Source organism: Neofelis nebulosa, chromosome 8 (genome assembly GCF_028018385.1).
Source record: "Neofelis nebulosa isolate mNeoNeb1 chromosome 8, mNeoNeb1.pri, whole genome shotgun sequence".
Taxonomy (NCBI): Eukaryota; Metazoa; Chordata; class Mammalia; order Carnivora; family Felidae; genus Neofelis; species Neofelis nebulosa.
Genome location: NC_080789.1, coordinates 3,565,599 through 3,586,939, shown reverse-complemented (window position 1 = coordinate 3,586,939; position 21,341 = coordinate 3,565,599). Strand labels below are relative to the sequence as shown.

At 58.4% G+C, this 21,341-nt stretch overlaps 1 protein-coding gene across 6 annotated transcripts; it reads left to right on the top strand.

Moving 5' to 3' along the window:
- The first annotated feature begins 3,569 nt into the window (after window positions 1–3,569).
- On the top strand, window positions 3,570–20,945 carry TRMU (tRNA mitochondrial 2-thiouridylase). Of its 6 annotated transcripts, none has more exons than XM_058740987.1 (11): window positions 3,570–3,708; window positions 6,672–6,837; window positions 9,143–9,249; window positions 11,058–11,180; window positions 14,947–15,119; window positions 16,627–16,680; window positions 16,765–16,831; window positions 18,114–18,214; window positions 19,466–19,610; window positions 19,954–20,036; window positions 20,526–20,945. In XM_058740987.1, the coding sequence occupies exons 1-11, from the start codon at window positions 3,627–3,629 to the stop codon at window positions 20,688–20,690; spliced, it is 1,266 nt and encodes a 421-aa protein (XP_058596970.1). In that variant the 5' UTR covers window positions 3,570–3,626; the 3' UTR covers window positions 20,691–20,945. The 6 variants fall into 6 exon arrangements, with proteins under 6 accessions (XP_058596970.1, XP_058596972.1, XP_058596971.1 ...); XM_058740993.1 differs by lacking the exon at window positions 3,570–3,708 and adding an exon at window positions 8,920–9,039 and having other exon boundaries at window positions 6,735–6,837; window positions 15,006–15,119; XM_058740989.1 differs by lacking the exon at window positions 18,114–18,214 and having other exon boundaries at window positions 20,526–20,675.
- The last annotated feature ends 396 nt before the right edge of the window (window positions 20,946–21,341 follow it).

The window sequence follows — 21,341 nt, the reverse complement described above, 5'->3', positions numbered from 1 at the left end:
GGCAGATTCCGAGCTGCCAGCCGCGGGACCTGATGTGGGGCTTGAACCCACGAACCGTGAGGTCATGAGCCGAGCCGAAACCAAGAGTCGGACGCTCAACCGACTGAGCCACCTGGGCACCCTTCCCCAAGTGATTTTCAAAATTGAGTATGAAGAAATACTGGTTTAGATGCAGACCCCAGGCCCCACCGCCCCGGTCGGGGGCAGGATCAGCAGTCTGCACCTGCACGCAGACACCCTGGGCGCGGGCCGTTCTAGGGAGGTGGCGGCCAGGACGGAGGGGGAGGGGGAGGTGAGAGGTAAGGAGCCACCTGTCTGAGGAGTGGACCCCTCGGCTGTGCTAAAGCTGGAGCCCTTGGCCGGAGGGCAGGAGGAAACGGAGCTGAGGGCCACTGGGCAGCGTAGTCCCTGCCTGAAGCCGTTCTAGTATTTTCTGACAGCCAGCTAGCCTGCGAGCCACTGGTGTGTATAGAGACCTCACTTCTTGAGGAAATTTCTCAGTCTCGGTTCGGTGGCCTCACGGCACACAGCACTACGTGCACCTGCTTTTTGGGCTCCCACCTGGTGTTTCCTGCACGAGACCGGGGCTGAGCGGGGAGAGCCGGGGAGCGCGGGGGCTGCACTTTCTTTCTTCCTGGTTAACACTGGGAACGGGAAGGTGACTCCTGTGGTGTCTGCAGAGGGGAAGCAGACGTTCCGAAGGGGATGGCTGCACCGGTGGGTAGAAGCTTTACGTTCAAAGGCGAGGCTGCTCGGACGTGTGAGCGCCTCGCGCAGTCGTCTAAATAGACCACGCTTAGACTCAGAGCAACTCACCTTGTTGTCTGAATCCCCCCCCCCCCGCCCCCCCCGGCTGGCGGGAGCAGGGAACCTGTGGGAAGCCCAGCGGCCCCCTCCTCCTCCGTGGCCCCGTGATTCACAGGGGAAAACCCCAAACCTGGAACTGAATCAACTCATTCCCATGTTGTTTTCTTAAAAGTTTTATTTATTTATAAGTAATCTCTACACGAACCCGAGGTCAAGAGTCGCACGCTCCACGGACTGAGCTGGCCCAGCGCCCCACGTGTTCATGGAGACGAGGCAGGCCGCGTGGCCCCGGGGATGCGGTGGGGGGCAAAGCTCAGGCTTCCCTGCCTAATGGTGGGAGGGAGGCGCGTTGAACTCTTAGCTAATACACGGTTACCTAGTGGGGCTCTGGCCATCCCATCCGAACCCAGGGCGTGAGCTGGGCCCTCCGTCCTGGACCCGCTCCCTGGCTCCCTCATCCAGGGCCCCTCCCCCCAGGCTGCCTCAGGAGCGGCCAGGCTCTTACTGGGGCCCAGGGGTGCCATCCAGTCTGCAGGTGTCCTCAGGCAAGACAGAAGTAATAGGACTCTAATTCTCAAATGGGTGGGAGACGGCCCCCCAAAGGCACGTGTAGGACACACAGCACCTCCTGGCAGAACGTCCCCCAAGCTCTCTTTTTCCTCCTAAGTGCACCACCCGAAGGGCTCAGTGTGGGAAAGGACACGCTGGCCCTGGAGACAGGACCTTGGCTGCCACTAGAGGGCCACCCTCCTGGGTTTAAGAGGCCCAACTTCACCCGGTTTTTATATTTCATTAATTTTCTGGTGCAAGCCTCTGAAATCTAATCTTACATCGCTCTTAGCACATGGCACTTGAGAATTCATGGTCTTTCCTATCACCGCGCCATCCAAAGTAGCTGAAATACCTTGCCTTTAACTGAAAAGCAGCAGAAAATGTAGCAAATGTATCATGTTTCAGCCACTTTGGGGGGGGGGAGGTAGCAGACCCGAAAAAAATCCCTCTGCTTGGGCAGGAAAACTGGGCTTCTGCCCTTGTACCAAACTGCCACATCCAGGAAGGGCGTGGTCCTCTAGACTGAGCCAAAATACCCACCCTGTGGTTCAGCCACTGCCACAGACCCCACTAAAGATTCACCCCAAAATTTGCCCGAAGGCCAGGTGGCCAAATACTGTGTTTACTCATCTCTTCTGGGAAGTCCAAGATGAAACAGATACTCTCATTGGATGTGTTATTGGATGACACCCTCTTCAGAAAAAGCAGTCATTCTTGTTTCCCCGAGGGGCCCTGTGACCTTCCTGCCTGTCGGGGAGCTCTCCCTGTGCCTGCTCGTGGCACCGGCGGCCACGACTCTCCAGCTGGCAGTTCCTGCTTCTCTTCTCGGAAATGGAGACTGGGGGCCTTCCTCGTTTCTCTCTAGACCCTCGAGGTAGTTCTGTCCTCAGGAAAATGCCTTGCCTTAATAACCATCCCAGTTTACACACTTGTACCCACTGTCAACCTGTCAAGAAACTATTACAAACTAGCCCAGTTCTAACCTGAAGCTTTGGGGTGTGTGTGTGTGTGTGTGTGTGTGTGTGTGTGTGCGTGTGTGTGTTATTGGCCCGATTTCCATTTATTTGCATTTGCTGCCGCATTTCCTCCCTGGCATTTTCAAACCATGGTTCAAATTCTACATGAAACAGACTTCACCACTATGTTGGTGGACTGCAGTATTTTAAAATGAAAAAGAACCAAACGGAACATTATATGTACGTGGCGTATTGCAAAAGTAAAAACCGGTTAGAGAAGCATTCTTTATGGTTCTATGTGTAGGTTGGTGTGTCCTCTGGGCCACCCTGTAAAACGTGACGCTGGGTTTGAAGTGAATAAAGTTGAGAGTCGCTGATTTACAGAAGGCCTGCGTTTTGCTGGTGCGGACCACGCAGCTTCTGGTGTCAACCCAAATCAGTCCTTTGGGCCCCGTGACCCTCTTGGTCTGAGCCGGGCCAATCCCCTGCTTTGGTACTCCGCAGTGACCACCTCTTCGCTCTCACAGGCTCTCCGACCGCCCTGCTCCGTTCAGGTTTCCAATCCGGTTCTCTTCCTTTGCCTTCACCGCACCCTCACCCCTCTGCCTTCCCACTGTCTTCCTTTAGGCCCAGCGAATGCCTCCGGGTTCTGCTGTTTCTGTCCTCCAGAAATGTGCCCGCCACCGGCCCTCTGCCCGGCTGCCCCACGCGTGCGCTCCCGTGCGCACTCGTTCAGAACAGCCGATTCTCCCCAGGCACCTGACACGGACCAGGCAGGTCACCCCCTCCTCCGGGAAGAGAAACATCAAGTCCTCCACGGTCTTTCTCATCCCCCCACAGCCATTCGCGCAGCAAGGGCTAGATTCTACCTGCAAGTACACCTCCTCCCCAGGCGGCTGTCACGCCTCCTAACCGGGCTCCCAGCTCGTCCTCTGCGCAGGGCACCCAGGAGAATCTTCCTGAATTTAGATGAGATCACTTGGCTCTCCTGCTTAGACATTCCCTCTCCCAGAAACCAGCTCCTCCCCTCCGCCGTCTCCTCGCCCGCCTCCAGCCCGTCCGCCGGTGCACCCGGAAGTACACGCTAGCCCCGCCCCGGAGCAGCTCACGCAGCCGCGGCAGCGAGCCCGAGTTAGGGTGCGCGCGCAGGGGGCGTGGGCGGGGCCTCGAGAGCGGAAGCCCGGTCAAAGGGCGGAACGTCGCGCGCGGACACACGTTTCCGTCCGGGCCGCGTCTGCGACGCCGCGGCGGGGGCGGGGCTTCCGGCGCGGCGCGGCAGCGGCGGCTGCTGTTGGGGAGGTTGGCGTGCGGATGCAGGTGGCGCGGCACGTCGTGTGCGCCCTGTCCGGCGGGGTGGACAGCGCCGTGGCCGCGCTGCTGTTGAGGCGGAGAGGTGAGCGACCCCTCCTCGGAGACGCCGGCTCCCGGCCCCTCACCCTCCACGGGGTGGTCGAGGACGCGCGACCGCCTGGGCGCTCCCCCGCGCCCCGCCAGCCCGGTTACCGACCCAGTGGTAGGGATCCTGACCGTGGGGGCCGCGCTTCTCCCCGGCTCCGGAGCCCTCTGCCTGGAGTGACGGCGGCGGGGACGGCGGGGACGGCTCTGACCCTGGGAGGCCGCGGGCGGCCCTGAACGAGCTGACCCCCGCGGCCCAGGGGCCGCGCCGGACAGGCCCTTGCCCTCGAGGTGCCAACGCGGTCCTCAGCGCGTGTGCCGAGACGTCAGCGGATCGTCGGTGCTCGCCGTGCATCGCGCGACAGATTTCCGCCAGGGTGCTGGCGTTGCTTGCTGGCGTCTAGAGAGTGCCCGGGGTCGGGAGCCGAGATGAGCTGAATTCCCCATCTGTGTGGTCTTTCCCGTTGTGAGCCCTCATCCGCTTGGCGACCTTCGTGCACCCTCTGCTGTGAGCCCTTTCATTCTGGGCGCTTGGAATGCAGGGATGAATGAGGGGTTCCTGACCTCAGGCACGTTAGTTAAGCTCCCCTTGTGTGTGAAATGGAGCTAACCCTACCTCACTGGCTTAGTGGAAGCATTTAACACATACAGAAGCTTTACCCCAGTGCCCAGCACATGTCGGGCATTGAGAAAACAGCAGTGGTTATTAGCACACACTAATAACTGTAGGTTTTGTGAAAGGCATAGTTGAAGGTGTTGAATAGAAACATCTCTAACTTGAGAACGGGAAAATCAAAGCATCATAGAGGGTGATGGTGTTTGAGGCAAGGCTTGAAGAAGGAAGACTAGGGTTTCACTAAGCAGAGAATTGGGGGCCTGCAGTATGGAGGTAAGTGCTTCTGGCAGAGTCCACAGCTGGAGCAAAAGGTCAGAGGTGTGGCAGTGTTGGCCAGAGGGAGGTGGAAGGAGAGGAGGGTAGAGAAGCAGGTAGCACCCTGGTTAAGTTGTTATTTTAGGCACTTTAGGTTGGGCAGACTTGCAGAGCCCTGGAAGGTCCGCGATGACGTGTGTGACATGTTTTGAGTGACGTGGGCAGGCCAGATACACGGTTTTACTCTTCAGGAAGGTCATCCCCCCCCCCCCCCAGGATCCAGACTGTTCCACTTCATATGGCAGCCTTTCCTGGGGTTTCCTTCTCAGTGCCAGAAGCTGATGGACTCAGCAAAGGAAGAGCTCGGTCCTCTCCTTGGCATCAAGGGCTTTCCTGGTCTTGTTGGAGGTGCATTTGCTGTCATGTGCCCCCTGGAAAGTTCAGGATGGGTGAAGCGCTAAGGTCCCGTCCTAGAGTGCCTGAGCCTGGTGCCCCTGTAAGCGGGTCCCATCTCCAAGGGAAGAATGAGCAGGCAGATGAGGTTAGAGATGAGTGGAGTTTTAAAGTGACATTCGTGCACCCTCTGCTGTGAGCCTTTCCTTTTGGGGCACTTGGAATGCAGGTGTGAATGGGATGCGTGGAGCTCTCTCCATTCCACAAGCCCTTTTTTGGCTCTGGTTCTGTAATGGGCACTGCTGGGCACTGGGACAGGCTGGACGAGATGTAGTCCCTGCCCTTTGAAGAGCTCCGTGTTTCAGTGATTTGCAGAAGGGGGCTGACTGGAACACACCCAACAGAGCCCAGTGTGGTATGAGCTATAAGAGAAGGGAGTCGGGCGCCTGGGTGGCTCAGTCAGTTGCGTGTCCAATTTCAGCTCAGGTCATGATCTCACGGTTCGCATATTCAGGTCCCGCATCAGGCTCTGTGCTGACAACTCACAACTCAGAGCCCGGAGCCTGCTTTGGATTCTGTGTGTCTCTCTCTCTCAATCTCTCTCTCTCTCTCTCTCTCTCTCTCTCTCTCTCTCTCTCTCTCTCTCTTTCTTTCTTTCTCTCTTTCTGTCTTTGCCCCTCACCTACTTGTGCTCTCCCTCTCTCTCAAAAGTAAATATTAAAAAGAGAGAGAGAGAAGGGAGTCAGGTGCTCTGGGAAGCAGATGGGGAGGGCCAGATTAACCTGATTAACCAGCTGGGTGGGGGTGGTCTTGCAAATTTGTAGGTTAGTTTTGGCAAAGCTTTGTCATCCAGTCTCTGTTCTTTGGAGTCATGTGTTCTGGCTTTTGTTACATTGAGCCTACCCATGTAGAAAGAAACATTTCTCCTGCAAGGCAGGCACCTGGGTAGTTCACCTAAGCTGGTCTTTCCAGTATTTGGTTGGGTACTTTGTTACAACAGAAAAGGAAAAACCGGGTCATAAAAGATAAACTTAGTATAGCATTTATAATCGAATAGCCTAGGGGCGCCTGGGTGGCTCAGTGGGTTAAGCGTCCAACTTTGGCTTGGGTCATGATCTCGTGGTTTGTGGGTTCGAGCCCTGCCCTGCGTCCGGCTGTGCTGACAGCTCAGAGCCTGGAGCCTGCTTCGGATTCTGTCCCTCCCTCTCTGCCCCAGCCCACTCGCATTCTGTCTCTGTCTCAAAAATAAACAAACATTAAAAAAAAAAAGTTGAGTTCCTGCTCTCTGATTCATGACTCATTTGCCAAGCCTCTCCCGCATGCTGGGCGTGCATCGTGTCGATGCGGGGGGGGGGGGGGGGGGGGGACACAAAAGTGCAAATATACCATCTTGCTTGCCTGGGGGTAGACGCTGGGCAACAGTTGCAGTCCAGCCATGCACTGTGATGTCCGAGGCCTTTACAGAGTGCTGTGGGAGTGTAGCCGAGGGAGCATCTCAGCCAGCCGGCAAGTCAGGTGTCTTGGGCTAAGATGTGAGTCACTTTGAAGGCCTTGTAGCAAAGCAGACATCTCTGGGGGAACCAGCAGATGGTGGTGTGGGAGGGGGGCCCGCCGGGGAGCTGCTCGGAGCTCAGAAGCCGCTGCCTTTTCACCCAGGGTTGATTATGGACTCGATCTGTGCCTCCTCCCTTCCCCAGGCTACCAGGTGACGGGGGTGTTCATGAAGAACTGGGACTCGCTAGATGAACACGGGGTTTGCACTGCCGACAGAGACTGTGAAGATGCTTACAGAGTTTGCCAGATCCTAGACATCCCGTTCCATCAAGTGTCCTACGTGAAGGAGTACTGGAATGACGTGTTCAGGTGAGTGCGGTTCAGAGATGCGGGAGGCTTCCTCGTGTGCTGTGCCGCCCTTCCCAGGGAAGCAGCGCCATAGTTGGCCAGACTGGAGACAGGCGGGCAGTGCTGTTTGCACTGGTGCCAGAGGCCACGCGTGGGAGGCCTCAGCCGCCCTGGGAGCTCTCGTCAGAGGCCATGCCTGGGTCCCGGAGCAGCCTGGCTCTCCTTATTGTGCCACCTGCCAGAAGTCTCTTTAATGCCTTCGTGAACCTTGAGTCGTTTCTGCTGCTGACGTAGGGGAAGGTAGCTAAGGCCGGGGTCTTGCCTGACAGGTGCCACATGGTGGTTCCCGTGCGCGTCAGGGATTGGGGGCTTCTGGGAAAAAGAATTAGGTGATCCACTCTGCCTCTTGAAAACATGAAACACATACACACACACAAAGACTTTAAAAATCTTGGGGCGCCTGGGTGGCGCAGTCGGTTAAGCGTCCGACTTCAGCCAGGTCACGATCTCGCGGTCCGTGAGTTCGAGCCCCGCGTCAGGCTCTGGGCTGACGGCTCGGAGCCTGGAGCCTGTTTCCGAGTCTGTGTCTCCCTCTCTCTCTGCCCCTCCCCTGTTCATGCTCTGTCTCTCTCTGTCCCAAAAATAAATAAATAAATTTATAAAAAAAAAAAAAAAAAAAAAAAAAAATCTAACACGGGGGTGCTTGGCTGGCTCGGTCGGAAGAGCGTGTGACTGTTCATCTCGGGGTTGTGAGTTTGAGCCCCATGTTGGGTGTAGAGGTTACTTAAATAAATAAAACTTAAAAAAAAAGACCTAATAACAATCCCCACAATGATTTTTAGGTGCTTGCTCTGTCCTGGGCCCAGTGCCGCCTCTGGGGACATAAAGATAGCACTCTCTGGCTCAGAGACTTCTGAATTGTGTCCAAGGCCCACTTGGCCTTCAGGGGTCTCTTGCCGTCTCCCTCGCGGGGTGCAGGCAGGGCTTCTCCCCGCTCTGGTTCTTGCTGATGCCACTGACCTGTCTTCCGTTACACCGCTTGGGGAATGGTTCCCATGGCTTTTGTAAACCAGCGTAAACGCTTAACCTCTTTAACATTCACTCGATACTTGTTACGTAGAGAATGTTCTGGGGGCTGTGGACATAAGAGAGTAAAGCATGGATTCTACCTTAACTAGTTTACGGTTTAATAAAACGCTTGACAACTTTGGGGGCGTCCGGGTGGCTCCGTCGGTTAAGCGTCTGACTCTTGATCTCAGCTCAGGTCATGAGCTCACGGTCTGTGGGTTCGAGCCCCACGTTGGGCTCTGTGCTGACAGCGCAGCGTCTGCTTGGGATTCTCTCTCTCCTCCTCTCTCTGTGTCTCCTCTGCTCGTGCATGCTGTCTCTCTCTCTCTCTCTCTCCCTCTCTCTCAAAATAAACCGACATTAAAAAGGAAAACCCTCGACGACTTTCTAGCAATTAAAACAATAGAAGTACGGAGCAACACGAGTTTTAGCCGTTCCGAGCGGAGTGACAGGCGGGAGGAACACGGCTCGGCATCGCCTGCTGAGGTTGGAGATGCACATGTGACTGGGACCTTGTGCAGGTTCTTAGTTTGTCTTCCTAACATGGCCCTCGAGGTCAGCGTTGTCTGTAACCGTCATGGGTCAGTGAGGAGCGACACGGTCCCACCGTACAACCTGTCGCGCAAGTACACACGGACGTGGTCCTCCCGAAGTGACCGCTCTAAGACACGAAGCTCTTGCCGAACCGTCTTTGTGTCCGGGCAGCCGGCCGGTTAGAACAGGAGTCCAGCTGGGCTGCCGCTGCCCTGGCGGCCCCCAGGCCTCCTCGGGAGCATGTCAGCCGCGTGGGAGAGGTCCTTGCTGGCACGTTTGCCCAGGGCCCTGGGTCGCCAGGCTGCCCGGTTGTCGCTCTGGATGAGGTCGTTCCCGCGCTGTCCCCGGCACGTTCTTCACTCGAGCCGCCTTTTGTGGGCCAAGTCAGGGGAGGCTGGGGTTGGGTCAGCCCCCCTCCCCTCCCCCGCGCCCCGTGAGCCTCTGGGGAGACAGAACGGCCGCTGAGCCTTAGTGGCCGGCGATACCTGACTTTCTGTCCAGGTTTATTCACTGCCGTAGATTCAGACGGGAAGTGCCCCGGCTTTAAAGGAATATTTGATGAAAGTACTGGAAACGGCCGTATACCGAAGCTCTCCTATTTTACGGAAAATTATAGTTTTGGTAAGAGAAGGAGGAACCAAGTTAAGCAAGTAACTTAACAGATGTATTTTTTTTTGAGGAATGTTTCGCACTGAGAAACAAAAGTCTTTTTCTTCTATTCCAGTGACTTTTTAAGTGAATACGAGAAAGGAAGGACTCCCAATCCTGACATAGTTTGCAACAAGCATATCAAATTCAGCTGTTTTTTCCATTATGCTGTGGATAACCTCGGTAAGTAATTTCATTATTTCCATTTAATCTTTTTAAAAGTCACAAGGTTTTCAGAGATAGCAGCCAAATCCTCGTAAACAGTTTCGTCTTCCAGAAGGAAAGGAAGCGGTGAAAACAGTAATATTCTATCTCAGTAAGAAAGAACTTTCTGGCAATACGCAAATGACAGGGTCGCACGGAAGAGAGCACGCATCTTCACCGTGGACCGCATGGGTGCGAGGACTGTGCTGTTGGTTCAGGAGCCACGAACTTAAGAACATCCTGCGGAAACACAGGGTCACTGGTGGAGAGCTGAGAGCTGAGGTCCAGTTCTGCTCAGAACAGCACCGGTTCCAGGCGTGCTTATAGTTAACGGAAGTTTCCCGAGCCTGAGTTAGAGCTCAGCAAAGTCGGCGTTTGGTTTCTTGCTAGTCCTCCTTTTTGCTAGTCCTGCTGAGACGTTCTCAGCAGGCTTTCTTCGTGGCTTTCTGCTCTGCCTTGAGAACAGGTCTGGGTCTGTACCTGATTCTGGATTCTGGGTCTCCGTTTCTCTGGATTTGAAGCCACGTTTTGGTGGTCTGTTGTAAAAGCCCATCGAGGGGCGCCTGGGTGGCTCAGTCAGTTGAGCTTCTGACTCTTAATTTCTGCTCAGGTCATGATCCTGGAGTCACGGGATCAAGCCCCACATCGGGCTCCGTGCTGAGTCTGAGCCGTTTTGGGACTCTGTCTCTCTCTCTGTCCCCCTCTGCCCCTGCCCTGCATGCACACACACGCGCCCTCTCAAGAACAAAACAACCCGTCGTGGCCCTGCCGCCTGTAGACGGCTGCCCTGCAGATCTTGTCTACTCTGGTAGTTCTCGCTCGTGTCCGTGTGCCTGTTGGGGCGCCCCTCTTCCTTCGTGTGACCTTCCCTGATGCCCACTTGCTTGCTCGGACCGTCTGCGTGTCTGCTGCTGTGACGCCCACCGTCCTGTTCCTGTGTCCTGCTGTTGCCGGAGCTCCCACTTCTGGCCCCTCGGTTCGTTCTGTCCCGGGCGGCTCACCCTGCCGTGTGTGGCCACGCGCCAAGACGTGTTATTGTGACTGTCCTGTGCCGGCGGTCCAGTAGTGTCACCAGACTGCTGGCCTCTCTGTCCCGTCAGCACTGCCGTGGCGACGTAGGTGGGCCCAGAGCAGGCTCGCGGATCGAGCGTACGAGCGACCGCAGCCAAGGGGGTGGCAGAATGTGGGTTCACAGACCACGATGACGCCTGCGAAACGGACTCCAAAAGTCCGGATGACTTTGAATGGCTAACGTCAGAACTGAATGTCAGGAGAGAGACATGCAGGCTCGACGGCCCATTCTCGCACGCGATCGGGCGCAGGTCTGGGGCCCCAGGTGCCTGGGCGGCCCGCAAGCCTGCGGTCTGGCGTCTGCCGTGCCCTGCCCCAGTGGGCCGCGTCTGGGGGGCTGACATTTAGCCCCAGTTTGTTCCGGGGGGGGGGGGGGGGGCGTGACCGGTCCCTGGATTGTGTGTTGACTTTGGTTTTGAGCGTGTGAGGAGACCGGGCATCTGGTGGGCCGTGCAATCGCTGTGGGGTCTTAAAGGTTCTTCACAGGTTCCTAAAGCTGCACTGGAATCTTGTAGCAAGATTGTATCAGTTTAAGTGAAGAGTTAAAGGTGAGCCTCCCTCCCCTGTACCGACCCCCGTGTGGAGGCGGCCCTCTGCAGACCATCCAGTACGAGGCTCAGCGTCCGTGTGCTTTGTTGAGCTCCCCAGGCCCGAGGAGGCCACGGCCAGCCATTGCGCGTCTGAAGTTTGATCTTGTGTTTTTAAAAACCTCACAGGAGCAGACGCGGTCGCCACAGGTCACTATGCCAGAACCTCACTGGAAGATGAGGAAGTCTTTCAGCAGAAGCACATTAAGAGGCCAGAAGGGCTTTTCAGAAATCGATTTGAAGTTAGAAATGGTAAGTTAAAGCGCCCAGGTCAGACCTTAAGTATTTGTGCACAGAGGAAAATGTTTCGGAGAGTAGCAATGGGTCACTCTCTGAGCAGGCCCTCCAGGTCTCTGTGTTCCAAACTAGCTTGCTTGTTTTGAAAAAGTACAGTTATCGAGAGGGCTGTCTGCCCTTAGAGCCCGGGATGAGGCAGCGGGAGTCCCGGTCGGGTACCTGGGCACCGACTGGCTGGAACCTGAATCTGGTTTGCAGCCCAGTTCTGTACGCTGGGTGCTAGTGATTTGAGGGTTCCCGTGATATTTGAGGCGATACTTGATAGCTGAAGTGCTCACAGGCCTCGTTACTTACCATCAAGTTCTCGAGGGCTCGAGACTTAGGTGTATGGATCCAGTGTGACCCAGGTGCTGGGGCCTGATGCTCAGGCCGGTGGAAAATCCGTTTACAGAGATTACGTATGCAGATCAGTTGATCTGCGTTAGAGGGAGCACAGTTTCACCTTTCTAGAAAAATGCCCAACTGCTGGCTTGTCCTGGCATACATCTGTTTGTAGAAAAGAGGAATTCACGTCACCATGAAGTGAGAGACAAAATGGGCCCAGAGCCATATGTGAGTGAGAAGTTTCCACTGATGTGGGAGCGCTGAAGGGTTGGCACTGTGCACGTGCGCCCTGCTGACCGCCTGCCTCACGGCACCTTCCCCTTTCCCCCAAGCCCAGGCTGTTACAGGCACACGTTCCACTTGGCTCCTCTTAGAGTGGAGGTGGATAGTCTTGTCCCGTCTCACAGATGAGGAAACTGAGGCGCGGATGAAGTCATTTGGCCAGGGTGCCTCTGGTGGTAATGTGATAGGGTCCCCTCCCTAAGGAAAGAAAAAAAACCCTCAAGGCAAGCTGGCCACACACGTACGTGACCGCATCATCCCTCCTGACCTTGTAACGTGAGATCACTTAATCAGACTGCATGTTTGTGTGTTACCATATGTGGAAGACAAAGAAGTAAAAAAACACACGAAAAACTACGCCACGTGGAGTTCGGGGCTCCGTTTTTTGGGTACGAACTCAACTGAGCGGTGCCGGCAGGAATAAAGCTGCTTCCTGGAAAGAAGAGCCTCGGGGTCGCGACTCTGTGCGAGAATCCCGCTGCACTACACCTGGATCCCAGCCCAGTTCTGCCCGGCCCCGCAGCTTACGCTCGTCCTGCTGTGCCAGGCCCCAGTTGGGCTCTGTCCTCCGTGTCTCTGGGCCTGGTCGGAAGGCCACGGCCATCCTGCTGCAGGGGCCCCCAGGGTGCTGGCTGTTGCCCGGCGGCCCTTCTTCCTCCACGGCACAGGGCGCTCAGATCGCCTTCCCGGCCTGCGCAGGCCCAGCACGTACTGCTGTCTGCCGGGTGCTGGGCCTTTGGCCTCAGGTACAGACATCGGGGAGAGGACAGGCGTCTTCTGCCTCCCTCCCAGCCGCTCCCCACCACTCTTCCGGAAGCCGCTCCACGCCGGGGAAGAGGGCAGACCCCGCCACTCGGGGGCGCCACAGCAGGATCCACTGAGTAAATACCGACGGAAGGGTCCTGTGTAGGTGAAGGGTTTATTTCCATGTGGAACAGGCATGCTCACTTGTCTCCTAGAACATGGTTTGCCTTCCAGAGCCGTCTGGACCTTTCTGCTGGGCCACAGGCACTCTGAAACTTGTGATTGCGTTGACCTCTGTTTTGTTGAGTAATTTTAACATGTGGTTGTCTTAATAATATGACCATGTCTTTGTTTTAGTGTGTTTTTTAGGCACACTAGAGCTTTTATTGAATTCTTACTTAGTTGCCCCAGAGACCTGGAATAGAGCCTCCTGGCCTGGGCCCGGGCCCCGGGGAGAGCGCACGCGGGGTCGGGTGGCCCCCAGAGCCGGCGCTCCTGGGCCCTGGCCTTGTGTCTGGTTACCTCACCTGTGCAAAGTGGGGGCGCCGTCGGCTGGCCATGGGCGTGAGGTTCGGGGTTGTGCGAAGGTTCCTGGCACGAGCGTATCTCCCACATGTTCCTGTCTCTGCTTTAATGGTTGTCAACTTGTTTTTTTAAAATCATAGGTTTTGAGGGGTGCCTGGGTGGCTCAGTCGGTTGAGCGTCCAACTTCAGCTCAGGTCATGATCTCACAGTTTGTGAGTTTGAGCCCTGCATCGGGCTCTGGGCTGACGGCTCGGAGCCTGGAGCCTGCTTTGGATTCCGTGTCTCCCTCTCTCTCTGCCCCTCCCCCGCTCATGCTCTGTCTCTCTCTTTCAAAAATAAATAAAAACATTAAAAAAATTTTTTTTAAATCATAGGTTTTGAGTTTGTTTTAAAAACCTCCAAACTGTGAGGAAATGCCATTTGCTTCCAAGGTCCTGGGGTTTTTATGTGGACGCTGTTTGACTGGGTTTTGTTTTGAAACAACAAGGAGCGTTAGGCAAACGAGCGTGCCTACTGATGGCCGGGTGGCCGAACTCTGTTTTTCATTTTCAACTGGTTCTGTTGCTTTGTGCCTAGAAAATGAGGGAATAGCACCCACCTGCACCGTTCCGTTGAACCCTTTCAGTGATCCCAGCCTCGGCTTCCTCGTCTGTAAAGTGGGTAGAGTCCAACTTTCCACGGCAAAAGCGAGAATCAGCGTTGGGGTCACGGGTGACCGTGACCTGCACCGAGCCCGTGTTCCACACGTGACTGTGCCAGGCTGACCGGCACACGTGTGTTTGGGCCCGTCGCACACGGTAGCGTGCCCTCAGGGTGACGGGCAGCGGCCTCTCGGCACCGTGTACCGGTAGCCCGCATAGCTTTTCCCGTCGGTCCTTGAACCTCGGAGCGGGAGCTTGACGGTCCCAGTCGTGGAAGTGCCGCCGCGTGCCGGGCTGGGTCGATGGGGCCCAGTGCTGGAGCTGGGCCGCCTCCGATGCGGGGTCCCAGCGCCACGGTCAGTCACACCTGTGCACCGTTGCCTGAGAGCCAGAGACGGTTTTGTCTCTAGTGGGGGCACCGGAGCGCCGCACAGACGCCTGCGTGACTCTAGGCAGGAAGCCTTGAGCTGAGGAAGGGGAGGAGTTCGAGGCACTCTCGCCGGCCTGGGGCCTGGGGCCTGGGGGCAGCGGGCAGCGGGCAGCGGGGCGCGGCACCGTGGCGGTGTGGGGAACCGCACAGCTGACCCCACGTCGGGGGGTGTCCGGGGGTCCTGTCACCCACTCGCCTCCCACGTGGCTGCGTGTTGTCGACAGTTCACCTTGGCACTTCAGAATGGTTTCACGTGGCGTTTAAAATACTGTCATCTAATGTGCGAACTGGAATAAATTTCCTTATCGCATAAAATCCGCCTTCCCTGTATCTTTTTTTTTTAATGTTTATTTTTGAGAGAGACCGAGCGTGCGAGCACGAGCAGGGGAGGGGCAGAGAGAGAGAGAGAGAGAGAGAGACAGAATCCGAAGCAGGCTTCAGGCTCTGAGCTGTCAGCACAGAGCCCGACGTGGGGCTCGAACCCATGAACCATGAGATCATGACCTGAGCCGAAGTCGGACGCCTAACCGACTGAGCCACCCGGGCGCCCCTCCCCTGTATCGTTTTTAATGGTAGATGAATTAGGGAGAGTTTTTCTCCCCTTATCCATGGTGATTGTCTGTTGTGTTTTTTTTCTTTCTGGTAGTCTGCTTTTGAGTATTGATTTTTGCTTCTGACAGGCCAGGGGGAGTCCAAGTAGAGGGAAAGACGTTATTCAGAGCAAAGTACCATCATTTTTATTTCTGCAACTTGTTTTGTTCTTTACTCTTGGCAGCGGTAAAGCTTCTACAAGCAGCTGACAGCTTTAAAGACCAGACCTTCTTTCTCAGCCAGGTTTCCCAAGATGCCCTGAGGAGAACCCTCTTCCCTCTGGGGGGATTAACGAAACATTTTGTCAAGAAAATAGCTGCAGAGAATAGACTTCATCATGTGCTTCAGAAGAAAGAGGTAGGGTCGAGGGCACTGTGCTCGCGTCGCCCTCTCCGCGGTCTGGGGAGAAGCAGGGCCCTGTGGTCACCGCCCCGTGTCCTCCCCAGGCTCTAACGTCAGGAGAGAGCGGGGCTGCGTGCTCTGGGAGGCCCTGTGCACATTCAGAAGGCCGCTGAGACGGGCCTTCTCCCCCCCGACCCCTCCGCGGCTCCACTCCGGGGTGGGCAGCTTTTCACAGCCGTGGTGGCTCAGTGGGTGCTCTTGGCCCAGCCTGCCGGGCGAGGGCGACACAGTGAGGACCAGGCCCCGAGACGCCCTGGGCCAGAGCTCTGGCACTGCCTGCACTCATCCAGCCCCTCAGTCGAGGGTGCTGTGCTCCGGGCCTATGAGGGGGGGTGAGGAGCACACGGTGTCTTCACGAAACAAACCACCGTAAAATTAGACAACGTCTGTGTAGGACATTAGAGGATCCTGTGAAAGGAATTCCTCACACCAGGGGGCTCTAACTAGATTGGGCTTGACCCCGACCCGAGGACGGGCTCCTAGGAGTTAACGTTTACCTAAGACCTCGGGATGAATAGGATTTAGTGTCACAGAGAGGGCTGGGGGGGGAGACAGTCCCAATAGTGCAAAGAGCTTGTGCAAAGGCCCTGAGGCAAGAAAGAGCCCATGCATTGGAGTGAAGGTGAGGGCAGCGTGGTGGAGGTTCAGTGCTAGGGGATGGTCCCGCAGGCTCGGTGCGCTCGGTCTGACCGGGTGACGTCCAGGGTTGGGCACGAGCATGACCGTCCCTTCCCAGGACCACATCCTTTGACACATCCCGCCACCCATCATCTCTCTTCCTCTGTTTACCTGTTCAGTTTCTGGGTGTGGCTCTGTGATGGGAGCTGGGGGAGGGGGCGCCACACTGCAGAGACGCACCGTAGAGAACAGGCCAGAAAGCCGTGACGGGACAGGAGCCGCGTGGAGCGTGTTCCAGCGTGTCTTCTGTGCTGGAGTAGGCCTCCCTGAGGGAGTCCTCTCTTCCACGGACTCTGCTGTGATGCTTCAGCTTCTGGCCCACCCCCTCTACTTCCGGGTCCTGCTCTGGCCCCCGTGTCCCCCATGGCTCCCGGACGGTGGCCTGACGGCTCACACGACTGTCATTTTCTCTCCTGGGGCAGGTGGGCTGACGTCTGCCGCGCAGGGGCCACATCCTGCCAGGGGTGGACGTGATGGCGGCCTCGCTGAGCTCATAAGATCCAGGGTCGGGGGTCCATTATTTAAGACCCGGCTAAGAGGAGAGGCTAAGAGGTTCTGCGGGCCCCTCAGGTCTGTTTGTGGGTGTGACTGGTGTCCGTGGGTGCTGGCCGAGGAAAGCCAGGCCCGGAGCCCGGAGGTGTGCCGAGGCTCAGGGCAGGCGGTGGGGCCCGGCGAGGCCCAGGGGCCCGTCTCTCGTTCTCCCGGCCTGGCTGGTCCTCGTGTCCTCATGCGGACGCCGGCTGCCTGTTCGTTCTCCTCACGCACGGCCCTCCTTTCGTTTCAGAGCATGGGCATCTGCTTCGTCGGTAAAAGAAATTTTGAAAATTTCATCCTTCAGGTGAGTGTTCTTTGACGCGTGAGTGTGGACCCGTGTTTCTGCTCTGGACTTGGATCCGTTAGTAAGGAAGTGCTTGTTTTCCAGTATCTGCAGCCTCGGCCTGGTAAATTTATTTCCATAGAAGACAACAGAGTTCTGGGAACACATAAAGGTGAGACACAGCCTCGGGCTGCCCTTCGTTGTAAACTCCCCGAGTCGTGGGGCGGGCTTCCGCTGTGGGAAATTGAGGCGAGAAGCCTGTAATTCCTTCCACATCTGCCCGTGAGTCTGAGAAGCCTATGGGTGGGGGTCGCGGGCGAGCGAGGGAGCGTGGTGGCGGCTGTGGCCGGGAGGCATTGCGGCTCAGAGAGGGGTGCCATCCGAGTCAGAAAGACTTCGCTCTCCAGTTGGGTGTTCTGTCCCTGCACGTGGAATTATCTGTATGAAAAGAAAACATCCCACCCTCGTGAAAGAAGTGTGATCGACTGATTCCAGAGTAGGAGCTTCCAGATCTAGAACAAGGAAGAGGTGGGATCAGAGGGTGTCCGCATAAGGCAGCGGTGTTGCACTTGGGGTGCTGCTTGCTCATGCGCAGGCGTTTTCAGGGGGGCACCGTGAGCTTGCACAGAGCGGGTGTGGGGAGGCTGCGACCGGCTAACGAGGCGCCAGCATTCACAGCCCAGGGGGAGGGGGGATGGATGTTGGGTTGGTGAGTGGTGGGTCTGTGCCCTGGAGCCAGAGAAGCCCTCGGGCCCTGGATGGCCAGGTAGGTCTTGACCCAGAGCGTACCTGACCTGGTGGGGGGCAAGGGCTGGTGCTCAGTCTCACAGGTGGTTCTTTGGAATCCACCGCCCCAGTTTGGGTAGATGGCTTCACTTTCCTGTCGGGGGTGGGCTTTTACAAAAGTCCCCGAGCGGAGACAGGTGGAGGTGACAGCCTTGCTGGGGACAGAACTGCAGGGTGCTGCCTGCCCATCTCCAGCACAGCACGGTGGCCCGGGGCACTGTGATCCCCTCAGGAGGGAGGGAGGGGGTGGCGGCTTGGCCATCTGGTCTTGTGATGTTTTTCCGTGGGGAGTGCACAGAGCAGTCGGGGGCAGCCCGGATGCCACAGCCCCCGTGCGGTTCGTACATCAGAGGGGCTGGTGGACGCTTGGCAGGAAGGGGTCGTGGGCCCGGAGGACGCCCAGTCCACCTTCTAAAGGAGCTTTCCTGCTGCTCGCGGGTCAGGTGGTCCAGCAGCTGGAATTGGCTCCTTCCGGGGCTGCGAGGTAGAGCCTAACCCAGGCGCGGGGCAGGGCCTGGACGAGCTCAGCTGTGTGGTCAGGACTACCCCTCGGCGGTGGTCCGCGGAGCCTCCTGACTGTCCCCCTTCATCCACCCCTTCCGGTTAGGAGGGGTGTGCTGTTTGGGAGGGGGCTGGTGCCAGTCCCCTGAGAAACTGTCTTTCCGTAGGTTGGTTCCTGTATACTTTGGGCCAGAGAGCCAGGATAGGCGGCTTACGCGAGCCCTGGTATGTGGTGGAGAAGGACGGCACCAAGGGTGACGTGTTTGTGGTGAGTCGGGCTGGTCTTTTAGGCAGGTGACAGAGGTCTGTGTTTGGCACGGCCCACAGTGTTTGTGAGACCAGGCAGGGCTGCTGAAACCCTACGGAACGGCAGTGATTGACGGACCACCCTTGCCTTTCCTCTGCGTCCTCCTGGGACTGGCCCAAGGTACCAGAAGGAGTTTGTTTAAGGTAGTCCTTAGGCTCTTACCATACGCTGGTCACTCTAGCAGTCGTGTCGTTAGCTGCTACGCGTAGATACTGTTTGTTAGGAGAGAGCCCGAAGGTCCACAGAGAGGAGGTAGCTTCAGTGCTTGGGACAGGGCTCGCCCAGGCTCCAGCAAGTCATTGGCCCAAGTGGAGCCAGGACCAGACCGGTTTGTGTGCCACAGCGGGGCCCCGGACCTCCGTGTCCCCCCCCCCCCCCCCCCCCCCCCCCGTCCCTGGGCTCTAGAGCAGGGCTTCACAAAGGGGGTGTGTTTGCCCTGCACCCCGGGACGTTCGGCAGTGTCCCCTGCTGGGTGGAGGCCGGGCGCTGCTAACATCCTGCAGGATAGCCCCTCCCCCCTGACAGTGGCCCTGCCCTGAGAGAGCGGGCTGCCATCTCATGCTGTCACATAACCGGGGGACCTTCTCTTAGACACCGGCCGAGAGGCCAGTTGGCTTCGCCCCCTGATTCTGGGTATCTCCTTCCAGGAAGAGCTGTAGGCATAGAAGCCGGGGCAGGGGTTGTGGTCGTGTATGAATTAAAGTGGTTTTAGAGTAAAATTTCAGTGGTCTGTTTTGCTTTCAGAAAAACCCGTAGGGTCATCAGCTGATGTTTGTCCCCGTGAGGATATCCTTGCCTGGGGGGGGGGGTGGGGACAGGGGCCCCAGGGGCAGATGGCCCCAGCACAGCCCCGGGGAGCCTGCCCTGTCCCTTCTCTCCTCAGCCGCTTGGTGTCTGACGGGCTTCCTGAGGTGACCTTTTTGAAAGACAAGCCAGCGGCCTGGCGGGCCCGTGCGCCAGGCAGGTGGGGGCAGCGAGGCGTGAACTTGCAGACAGCGTGCTGTGGTCAGCCGCTCGCCGTGTGTGACCGTGATGAGACACTGTCTGTCCCTCCTGGGCCTTGGTCTCCTCCCGTGTGGAACGGGGACCGGAAGGCCGTGGGCTGGTCCCGAGTCTCCGTGGCCGACGCCCCAGTTACCAGTAGTCGTGCGGTTGGGTGGGCGCCCCCGGCCGGGGGCTTCGGTGCCCTGACCTGCACGCTCCGCTCCGCAGGCGCCCCGGACAGACCACCCGGCTCTGTACCGGGACCTGCTGCGGACCAGCCGCGTGCACTGGATCGCGGAGGAGCCGCCCGCCGCCCTGGTCCGCGACAAGATGATGGAGTGCCACTTCCGGTTCTGCCACCAGATGGCGCTAGGTGACTGAGCGGGAGGGTCCCTTCAGACAGGGGAGCCCAATTGAGGGCAGCGGCCGTGAGACCCGCGGCCCGACGGTCCCCCACCGTTAGGTTGGATGACCCCTTCCAAACCCCTGTTCGAGGGCCAGCCCTGGGAGCGGCACCGGGAGGCTCGAGGCCGGCTTAGCCTCCGTCGTCGGTGCCGCGGGCAGGGGCTGCGGCTGTGGCGGCCGCGCCGTAGGTGGTGCGTGCGCCTGTGGGCCCCGGCGGGCGGGGCTCCTTCCTCCCTGGGGGTGCGAGGCCTGGGGCCGAGCACGCGTGGAGAGGCCGGAGCCCCCTCTAAGGACCCCTCTCTCGTACACAGTGCCGTGCGTGCTGACCCTCAATCAAGACGGCACCGTGTGGGTGACGGCCGTGAAGGCCGTGCGGGCCCTTGCCCCCGGACAGGTGAGTCGGGCACGCCCGGCCTTGTGCTGTGCTGCAGAGGGAGGAGGGGGAGCCCGGCTGGAAGGCAGGACGGGGCCTCACACGACCCCTGGGGGGTGCGGGGCCTGGAGCCCCTGGGCGTTAGGACTGGCTCAGCTGAGAGGGCTCCGGCCAGTGGGCTTTGTGCTCCGGAAGGACGCGCCGTGCTTCCTCCCCACCAGGGCACCCGGTTCACGGGGTGGGGGCTCAGGTCACCCGGGCAGCGAGGGTGGAAGCCGCACCCAGCCCCGCGCCCGGCGTGCCTCCCCCAGGCACGACAGCAGTGAGGGCTGCTCCTGCTTGGCCACTGGGAGGCCCGGCTGCCCTGTCTTGGCCCGTGGGGGCGGGGACAGAGGAGGGGCAGGCAGAGCGTTGCCCCTCCCCCTCTCCCCCGCCCCCGCGCTGCTGGCTGCTTGTGGGCATCTGGCGCCAGGTCCCACTGCTGGTGACATGGGCCTCTTTCCTCTTTAGTTTGCCGTCTTCTACAAAGGGGATGAGTGTCTGGGCAGCGGGAAAATCCTGCGCTTGGGGCCGTCTGCCTACATACTCCAGAAGGGCAAGAGCAAGTCCAGGGTGTCCACCGAGGGCCCCGGCGACGGCCCGGGCAGCGGCCCAGGGTTGGGTCCCACGCTCTGAAGGAGGCTGCGGCTGCTGGCAAGCGCCAGGCGCGGACGCGGAGGAACAGAGCCTGGGGTGGGGCAGCGAGGGGGAGCTTGGCGGGGTGCGCAGCCCCAGTTCCCTCCAGGCTGGCCGAGCTTCCGGAAAGCCGCCAGAGCCGAGGCGAGCCCCGGAAAGGCCAGCCCTGGCTTCTCCAAGTCGGCGCTCTGGCCAGAAAGACTTGCTGGCTGGTGGGTGTGTCCCAAGTGCCCCGTTTCTAGAGTTGCTCTTCCCACCTGCAGGCACGCAGGGGACCTGGCCGAGGAGGCCGCGGGGACAGCAGTCAATAAAACATCTGTCTGGGATGCAGATTCTGACGGGGGTCTCCTGGGGGGTGGAAGCCGCAGGTGCAGAGAGGCAGGCAGACAGTTCAGGAGGAGGGTTGGAGGCCTCGCTCCCCACTCCCACCGTGCCCTCCCTCCCCTGTGGCGGGGAGGGGGTGGTGGTGGACTTGAGCCCAGCCCCACCTGCAAGGGCGCCCTCGGGGCGTGTGAGGGCCTGGGGCCCAGAGGCCCCCCCTCCCCCTGCAGAATGCTCGGTGCCCTGGCTGCCTCCCAGGGAAGGCCTGAGGGGCCCGCGTCCCAGAGAGGAGGGCTTGGCCCCAGCCAGCGTGTGCCTGTGTGTCTCTGT

Excerpts from the sequence above, each read along its gene's own strand:
- TRMU (XM_058740987.1), top strand. The coding sequence starts at position 3,627 with ATGCAGGTGGCGCGGCACGTCGTGTGCGCCCTGTCCGGCGGGGTGGAC. Across the intron at positions 11,181-14,946 it reads TCGATTTGAAGTTAGAAATG|CGGTAAAGCTTCTACAAGCA; the intron begins GTAAGTTAAAGC and ends TACTCTTGGCAG. Across the intron at positions 15,120-16,626 it reads ATGTGCTTCAGAAGAAAGAG|AGCATGGGCATCTGCTTCGT; the intron begins GTAGGGTCGAGG and ends CTTTCGTTTCAG.